Source organism: Otolemur garnettii, unplaced genomic scaffold, assembly GCF_000181295.1.
Source record: "Otolemur garnettii isolate 467f Iridium unplaced genomic scaffold, OtoGar3 scaffold00249, whole genome shotgun sequence".
Classification (NCBI taxonomy): Eukaryota; Metazoa; Chordata; class Mammalia; order Primates; family Galagidae; genus Otolemur; species Otolemur garnettii.
The window spans coordinates 620,253-629,636 of record NW_003852644.1 but is presented as its reverse complement, the minus strand read 5'-3'; the positions used below and the strand labels follow the sequence as shown (position 1 = coordinate 629,636).

The following is a 9,384-nucleotide window of genomic DNA, read 5'->3' as shown; positions in this document are numbered from 1 at the left end:
GACTCGCTTGAGCCCAGGAGTTGGAGGTTGCTGTGAGCTGTGGTGCCATGGCACTCTGCCCAGGGGGATAGCTTGAGGCTCCGTCTCAAAAAACAAAAAAAGATAAATTATTACAAAGAATAAAAGAGTTTAGAAAGCAGATTGGACATTATGATGAATAAAGCTAGTAGTATGTTTACATGCCACTCACAAGTATTTAGAAAATGTACTTTTATAAAAAGGGAAGGAAGGAAGGAAGGCCAGGAAAGTTAATTCTAAAACATATGTAGTCAGGACTTGGTCACACACCTGGGAAGATGCATGGGGGTGAAGGTGGGGGGCTTGCCCAGCAAGTACCAAAGCCTGATCTCAGTTCAAGGGTAGAAAAACTAGCCAGTGGGACAAAGTAGAGAGCTCTAAAGAGACATCTACAGAGATGGACCTTTACTATATGACAAGGTGATAAGGCAGATTAACAAGGAAAGAAGGAATTATTAAATGAGTGGAGAAGGAAATAGAGGTACGTAATATGGGGGAAAGTGAAATTGGGCCCTCCATTATACCAAGTGCACCAGCACTACCGCACCTGACCAACTAAATAAAAACTAAAGAAAATGAGAGAGGGTTATGGAGTAACCTGGTTCTGTGCATCTAAAGTTAAAAAAAAAAAATAGTCTAGGCTCAGCCCCTGTGGCTCATGGGGCTAAGGCGCCAGCCACATACACCTGAGCTGGCAGGTTTGAATCCAGCCAGGGCCTGCCAAATAATGATGGCTGCAACCAGAAAAAAAAAAAAAAATAGCCAGGCGTTGTGGTGGGCGTCTATGGTCCCAGCTACTTGGGAGGCAGAAGCAGGAGACTCGCTTGAGCCCAGGAGTTGGAGGTTGCTGTGAGCTGTGATGCCACAGCATTCTACCCCGGGGGACAGCTTTAGGTTCTCTGTCTCAAAAAAAAAAAAAAAAAGTCTAGAAAAGTAAATGCCATGTTCCTGTGAGAACATAAGCAGACTCCTGGAGCCTCCCCTATTTGCTTCCTTCAAGAAATCAGACTTCTCAGTTTTGAAGTAGAGTCACACAAATACAGTGGGGGTGATCTCTGATCAGAGAGGAAAGGTGGTTCTGTGAGAAAGGGGAATCTGGTCTACAGACAGTGCTGATATCCACCTCACATGCCAAAATGCACCTCAACATAGGCTGCTATGGTGTGAACGTCTGTGTCCTTCCAAACTTCGTATGTTGGGCCAGGCAAGGTGGCTCACACCTGTAATTCCAGCACTCTGGGAGGCAGAGGCAAGTGGATTGCTTGAGCTCAGGAGTTAAGATACCAGCCTGAGCAAAAGCAAGATCCCAACTCTAATAAAAATAGAAAAACTAGCTGGGCAATTGGCAGGCGCCTGTCGTCCCAGCTACTTGGGAGGCTGAGGCAAGAGAATCGCCTAAGCCCAAGAGTTGGAGGTTGCTAAGGTGGCGGGTTCGAATCCCCAGCCCGGACCCACCAAACAACAATGACGGCTGCAACCAAAAAACAGCCAGGCGTTGTGGCGGGCACCTTTAGTCCCAGCTACTTGGAAGGCGGAGGCAGGAGACTCGCTTGAGCCCAGGAATTGGAGGTTGCTGTGAGCTCTGACGCCATTGCACTGTACCGAGGGTGACAAAGTAAGATTCTGTCTCTAAAAAAAGGGGGGGGGCAGTGCCTGTGGCTCAAAGGAGTACAGTGCAGCCCCATATGCCGGAGGTGGCGGGTTCAAACCCAGCCCTGGCCAAAAAAAAAAAGCATTTTGTTATAGTAGCTAAAAACGGCTAAGACACAGACCTTACTTACACCCTTCACGAACATGAACTCAAAATAGATCACAGACCAGTGGTTCTCAACCTGTGGGTTGTGACCCCTTTGGGGGTCAAATGACTCTTTCACAGCGGTCGCCTAAATACATCCTGTATATCAGATATTACATTACGATTCATAACAGTGGCAAAATTACGGTTATGAAGTAGCAACGAAAATAATTTTATGGTTGGGGGTCAACACAACATGAGGAACTGTATTAAAGGGTCACGGCATTAGGAAGGTTGAGAACCACTGTCATAGACCCACATTAAAACAAGAAGCTATTAAATCCTAGAAGGTAGCATGAGGGAAATCTAGGTGACTTTGGGTTAGAAACAATACCAAGAACATGATGACCCATGAAAAATGGAGCAGCAAACACAAGTTCCAGCTGACTCAGGAAAAGGCAAACCTGCCATCCTAGGTCAAGGTGCACAGGAGAAGGCTGCTGGGCAGAGATCCTGCGTTGTGATCTGGCCTCATCTTCCCTGATGGTTCCCTTCTGTGGGAGCCAGTGGGCAAGGTCATAAGCAACTCCTGGAAAACAGAAGTCCTCAGTCACACATCTGACAAGGCTGGGGTAGGCACTACGGAGTTCATATCCATTGGAAAAAACATAGTCAGCCCTCCATAGGCACAGGTTCTGCATCCAAGGAGTTAACCAATCATGCATGAAAAGTATTTGAAAACATTAAAACAAAAAAAAAATGAAAAATAACATAAATAGAAACCAATACAACAACTATTACATAATGTTTCTATTGCATTATATATGATAACTGATCTAGAGTGATTTAAGGTGATGGGGGTGTAGAGGTTATATGCAAATACCACGCTGTCTGCCATCTTACATTAGGGACTGGCACACTGGAGGATTTTGATATCCATAGAGTGGGGGGGTGGTCCTGGAACCAATCCCTGTGGACACAGGGGCAAGACTGTAGTCAGAAGAATGGACTCCTCTGTATGTCCTAATTGTTTTTTTTTTTTTTTTTTGAGACAGAGCCTCAAGCTGTCCCCCTGGGTAGAGTGCCATGGCATTACAGCTCACAGCAACCTCCAACTCCTGGGCTCAAGCGAGTCTCCTGCCTCCGCCTCCCAAGTAGCTGGGACCACAGGCGCCTGCCACAACGCCCGGCTACCTTTTGGTTGCAAGCCGTCATTGTTGTCTGGAGGGTCCGGGCTGGGGATTCGAACCCGCCACCTTAGGTGTACGTGGCTGGCGCCTTAGCCAGTTGAGCCACAGGCGCCGAGCCTGTATGTCCTAATTGTAAGCATACCATGGCCTCTGCAGCTTTCCAGGGTGGGTTAGAGGGGACCCCTTCTATGGAGTGTCACACTGTCCTCAGCCGGCTCAAGCTTCAGGCTATGGAGGGAGAGCAAGGACTTCTTCAATGGAGTTAAGACAAGACCCTTCCACGTTACATCTGGGCCAGAGTCACCTGGGCATGCTTTCTTCAGGTTAAAAATTGCTACAGTGGCTCTGGGAATCACGGTGCTGACAGCCCTTGTCATGTCTCTGGAGCACGATGTTCTGTTCCAGCCTAGCTGCCATGCAGGGATGTCCCTGAACCATCATCCTCATTGCTGAGTTCAGATCAAAGTTGCTGCGCCTGGATCAGTTGACTGTCTCTGATGTCCTTCCACCCCACACCCTCTGGAGCTTTATTTTTTTATTTTGAGGATTCATTGAGGGCACAGAGAACCAGGTTACCTCCCTGGGCTTTGTAATTGTCAGAATGTTCTGATCACAGGAAGGAATAAACTCATTCTAACAAGAAAAGGGATTTATTTGGCATGATGCTGGGTAGATTGCCAAATTGGTAGACTGTCTAATCAAGCAGGCCTTGGGGTGCACCAGCAAGACAAGTCTTAGCAGAAGGGCTGTGCTGCAGTGCCAGCTGCTCTGCCACTAGAGCCCCAGGAGCCAGCCAACCTCATGGTGCTGGAGGGACCTGTCCATGGTAGGTCAGGATGCTGCTACATGGAGCTGTCAGGAAGCCCCAGCAGAAGGGTCAAGTATGGCTGGAACCATCAGGGGCTGGAGAAACGCTGTATCTTCTGCAGCAAAGCTACTCATCACTCAAAGAGCAACTGTTGCCATGCTGCTGGACTCTGGCAGGGCCTTACAGCCTGACCATGGGACATAAAGTGCCTGTGTGACCATAGTTTCTCATCACGAGCTGAGTATAGTCATGAGGGCAGGCACAGCAGCAATTCCATAGAATGGTGCATTCCAGACCCCTGTGGGAAGCAGAGTTCCCTGTGACTGACAGAGGACAACACTCAGACCCAGTTCCTCCATGGGTTAGCTCATTAGGTTGGAACTAGGAGAAACAGCCTCACTCAGGGTGACCCTGGGACAGTGATAAGGGGAAATCCTCCCAGTGAGCAGTACCTAGATTGTTTATTTTGCACAGTGAAAAAATGACCTGAAATATAGGTGTCCAAGGACTCCTGGGCAGTGAGAAATGGCTTGGCTAGTTGATTGGCCAGGGACCCTGGCAGAGTAAAATGGGAAAGTGAGAGACAAGGTTTGGAGAGGGGGTACCTCAGGGAGTGCTGGAAGTGAGTGGAGCCCTGTGCCATTGTGGAAGGGCTGGAGCTTCTGCATAAGCTCAGCAGCCCTGCTACCTCTCACCAGGCTGATGTAGACACTGCTGCTGAGCCCTCAGTGTGACACCATTCCTCAAGGAGACCAGCCAGCCCTTTGGTGGCAAGTTGCAACTCGCACACCAGCTCTGTCTCCAAATCTGTTTTCTGGGTGAAACCAGGGTTAGGAGACTCACGTTCCTGCTCTGGATTCCAGGCAGGTGCACTGCTCCCGATTCCTGTCCTCTACACCGGGGGTGGGGGTGGGGGTGTAGGAAAGGCTTCGGAGTAGCCTTCCCCAACCGCTGCTATTTAATTAAACAGCCGAGGGTGGTTAAGGATCCCCTCTTCTCACTTGCTAAAGACTGGAAATGAAGGGAATAGTAATTTAATTTAGCGGTCTCCCACAGCACTCCTGGGAATCCATCCCCCAAGCCGCTGCTGTTTTCCAGGCATAGGCCTTCTCCCTCCAGGCTTGTCCAAAACGAGGGAACAGGTTGTGGGAAAGAGCTGGGCCCAGGTGAGGGTCAGGGCTGAGGAACAGGTAGGAGGCAGCTCAGATCCTGTGCGCAGGAAACCCCAAGCCAAGCACGCCGCTGGGACAGCTCTCCCCACCAACCGCCCGGCCGCGCTTCATTTTTCCTGTCCTCGTTTTTCTCTTTCTCTCTCTTTTAAACAAAGGTGTCGGTTTCAAAGGCAGCACGGCAATGGCTGAGTTGAAAAGAAGCAGCCATTGAAGAGAAGCCAGAAGCAGCAGAGGCGTTAGGGCTACTGCGGCCAAGTCCCGGGAAAGTGGGCTGAAAGCAGGTTCCCTCCCCAACTCTCTCCCGGGAACGCGGGGAGGCGGCTCCTTCTCACGGGACACCTCTCTCTCAGAGCCGCACCGTGCCAAGAGCCTTGGGACTGGACGCGGGGGTCGCGGTAAGCTGGCCCCCTCCCGCGTGATTCCGTCCACCCCCGCCCTTGGCTTCTTGCGCCGGCTTCCCCAGCCCCCGCGATTCCCGCCACCACCCAGCCCCACTCCCCTCCCCCGCGCGCGTGCGCCCAGTCCCCGCGTCACGCCCCCGCTGCTGCGGGTGCGCGCGCGTGCCCGTCGTCTCGGGCGGGAGCCGGAGACCGCCGGCAGGCTGCGGGCCAGAGACCCGGCGCCGCGAGCGCCAAGAGCACAGCAGGCGAGGAAGGAGAGCGGGCGCTGGTCTGGCGGCGCCGCCGCCCCCCTGTTGGCGGGCCGGGCCGTGGCGCCGAGCGCGAAGGCCAGGCTCCCGGGGCCGGCGGCCATGGGCGGGAGCCGTAGGCGGCAGCGGCAGCGGTGGGCCTCGCGGGCGGGGAGGCGCGCGGTCCACGGCCCCTGATGGCTCTCGGCTGCCCCGCGCCTCCTGGGGGGCGGTAGCCAGGCAACGCCCGGCGCGCCCGCCCATCCCCCGCTGCCCTTTTTTTCCTGACTGGGTACGAGGGAGCATGCCCGCACCTGGCCGCGGCCAGCCAGGAGTTAAGCTTAGGGGCGTGGAGCTGCCCCCCGCTCGGGGGCGTGCCCTCCTCCCCCGCTAGGCGGCCCGCCCCCCGAGGTAAGGTATGGCTCCCGGCCCGGGCCCGGGCCCCCAGGTCCCGCGCAACGGCCAGTGAAAGGCATATTCCTGTTCCCGCTCTCCTTACCTCGCCCGCCAGCACCATGGGATGTAATATGTGCGTGGTCCAGAAGCCGGAGGAGCAGTACAAAGTGATGCTTCAGGTAGGGTGGCTGCCGCTCTGTCGGGTGGCGCGGCCCCTCCGTGGAACGGAGCAGGCCCTGCAGGGAGGGTCCAGTGGGATCGGGGCGGAAGGCGTGGGAGAGCAGGAGGGCTCTAGGAGGAAAGGGTACAGAGTGATCCTCACCCTCAAATTCTGTGGCTGCTGGGTGTTGGCGTTCCGTGGGAACCTGTCTCGAGTGGAGGGACCTGGGTGGGGGTGGGAGTGCGGAGCGCGTGACTTGAGCACCCAGAGTGGATTGGGACACGAACCCTGCGTTCAGGTCACCCCGGGGTGGGAAGTTGGGGTGGGTGCTCTTCCTCCCCTGCCCGAGAGCCAAAAGGCGCGGAGCGGCCCGCGCGGGATGGAGGTTGCATAGCAACGGGCTCTGTTATCCGCACACGCTGTTCCCGCAGGACCCAGGGCGGGGGAGGGAGCTGGGCTCCTGCGGTGCGGGGGGTGGCTACATCCCGGTCCCAGCGGGTCACAGGCGGGCGATGGAGCGCTCGGGCGTCCCGGGGCGCTGTCCTCAAGTGGCTGGAGGCTGGGCGCCCACTTTGGCACCCACTCCCCGGTCTGGCTCCGCCCGAACGGTGGGCTCCCGGGCCTTGGGCGTTTCTGGTGAGTGGGCGCCGCTGGGATCAGCGGGGAGAGCCGTCTGCCGGTGGCGGTGTCTCCCCACGCTCTGCCCAGCGGCCGGCTCTCTTCCCGTCAGGGCCTTAGGGAGTATGGGCTGGCGGTAAGCCCCCGGGAGGGGAGGAGACGCCGGGCGGAGCTCTGGGACCTGGAGCTCAGCCCCACAGCCCCGAGAGGGGCTTTCTTGCCGGTCCGTGGCATGACTACGTGAGTGCGTGCCTGTGCCCCGTCTGTGTGTACGCGGAGGCTCCTCCGGCCCCGCACGTGTGTACTTTCTATGTGCACCATAGAAGAAGGTCCCAAGGCTGTGGACTCAGACCTAGGGCTAAGTAGAGGGAGGTGAAGGCCAGAGGGTGTCGGGACGCAGGAGCAGACTGGGGCGCAGACAGGTATGCGTTCAGTGGCTGGGCTTGACCTCCCAGGTTTACTGGCCAGGGCTGGGAAGGGAGCAAGTGCTTGCAAGGAGGGTGTTGGCTGGAGAGCACGTGTTGGAGCCTCCTACAGGAATGTGCGGCATCCCTGCAGGTATGGGGGGGTGGATTCCCGTGAATCTAGGGGGTGAGCATTCCTGCTGTGAGCCCAGTTCCTTTGGCCTCAGCGAGCGGGAGGCGAGGGCTGGAGGGGTAGCAAATCTTGCTCCAGACTGGCGGCACTCTTGGCCCCTTTCCCTGGCCCTTCATCGTTGCGCGGCAGGGCCCTCCCCTTCTTCCCGCGCAATTCTCACTTCTCGGCTGCTGTTTCACATCTTTTCCTGCTGTCTGGAAACCTTGCCTGGCTATTGCCATTCTCCTCCAGTGGGATAGGGATCTGAAATAACCCAGGCTGCAACAAGGAGGACATCCTGTGGAATCTTGAGGTTAGAGTCTGAGGCTGCAGGCCACAGGTGGGCTGCCATGGTTGGTTGAGCGGGACTCTTGGATCCCATCCACTTCCTTTTTTGGAATCATTCCATCCAGCCCTAGGTGATTCCAGCCAGGCTGTCTTGACTTTTCTGGAGAAAGAGTGGTGTAGCGCTTACTTTAAGGCTGATCTTGGGGGGATATGTGGGAAGGAAAGAGCAACTAGGAGCTGCACAGTGGGCCTCGAGTGAGCTGTGGGTGGGAGGTGACTTTGGTAACCCAGGGCCCTGGGGAGAAGGCCTCCGTAGGTCTGGGTGGGGCTGTCTTCAGGGAGCTTCCGCCTGGGAAGCAGGCTTGAGGTGAACCTGGGTGAGTGTTCCTGAGCCTCACCTTCCTCCTAAAAAGAGTTCTAAGTTGGGTGGCACCTGTGGCTCAAAGGAGTAGGGCACCATCCCCATATGCCGGAGGTGGTGGGTTCAAACCCAGTCCCGGCCAAGAGTCCCAAGTTTTCCCGCAGGGAAGGGACTTGCCCTGACCAAGGAAGCTGGTCCAGAGGAGGCTGCTGCCCTCTGGCCCTTCCCTAGGGGGCTACAGCATCCCCTGTAAAGCCCCAGTGGCAGTTTAGACACATTTTTGCTTTTCTGCATTCCCTGACACAGTTGAATGTGGGATAAAGTTTCAAAAGCAGAACTAGACTTTAAAATTTATTTATTTATTTATTTTGCAGTTTTTGGCTAGGGCCGGGTTTGAACCCACCGCCTCCAGCATATGGGGCTGGTACCCTACTCCTTGAGCCACAGGCACCGTTCACTAGCCTTTAAAATTAAGGAAAAACATTGGAGGAGCTCGAGGCTACCGTGAGCTGTGGTCCTGCTGCCAACCTGGGCAACTGAGCGAGATCCTGTCTCTAAAAAAATCAATAAATAGGGCGATGCTGGTGCCTCAGTGGGTAAGATGCCGGCTTCATATACCAAGGGTAGCAGGTTCAAACCTGGCCCTGGCCAAACTGCAACAAAAAATGGCTGGGTGTTGTGGTGGGTGTCTGTGGTCCTAGCTACTTGGGAGGCTAAGGCAAAAGAATTGCCTAAGCCCAGGTTGCTGTGAGCTGTGACGTCATAGCACTCTACCGAGGGCAATAGAGTGAGACTCTCTCTAAAAATAAATAGACAAATAAATTAATTAATTAAATAAAATAAAGGGAAAACAAAAAGTAATTGAACATGACTGGAAAGAGGTAAAAACCATGAAATGTCTGAGGTGACTGCCCCTTGTGTATGGGGGAGGGTGTCCAGGAACAGCAGGGAGAACTTCTAGCCCCAACCTCTTCTCAGAAGGAAGCTTTTGTCCAAGAAGACCTGTCAGCTGGCTTCTGAGATCTCCTTTAACTCAGGGTTTTCAACCCATCTTTAGGGGGTTCTTCCTTCTGTTTCTCTGAGCAACCTTACACCCATGTCTGAGTGAGGGACCTCACTGATACAAAGTGTAATGTGATTTCAAAAAAAATGCCTGCATGCACCTGCTGTACTTTCCCTGTCAGAGCCTCTTCCTAGGCAGTGGGCTATGGCCCTGGATTAAGAAGCTTGCAAAATCTCTGTCCCAGCCTTGCACTCCAGACCACTTTCTCCCAATGACTCACAAGCATTTTTAAAAAAGTAACTTCAGGCTTGACACCTGTGGCTCAAGTGGCTAAGGCGCCAGCCACATACACCTAAGGGTTCGAATCCAGCCCGGGCCGCCAAAGAACAATGATGGCTGCAACCAAAAAATGGCCGGGTGTTGTGGCGGGC

The 9,384-nt window shown here is 54.5% G+C and overlaps 1 protein-coding gene across 4 annotated transcripts in view; it reads left to right on the top strand.

The window, feature by feature from the left end:
• The first annotated feature begins 5,800 nt into the window (after positions 1-5,800).
• Positions 5,801-9,384, top strand: part of PDZD4 (PDZ domain containing 4) — a 39,805-nt gene continuing 36,221 nt past the window's right edge. For 3 of the 4 annotated variants that reach the window (XM_012813211.1, XM_003802541.2, XM_003802540.2), the window contains exon 1: positions 5,807-6,126. In XM_012813211.1, coding sequence (XP_012668665.1) covers positions 6,067-6,126 — 60 coding nt within the window. In that variant the 5' untranslated portion in view covers positions 5,807-6,066. Of the gene's footprint in view, positions 6,127-9,384 lie in introns of all 4 variants that reach the window. The other variant, XM_012813210.1, reaches the window with a different exon arrangement.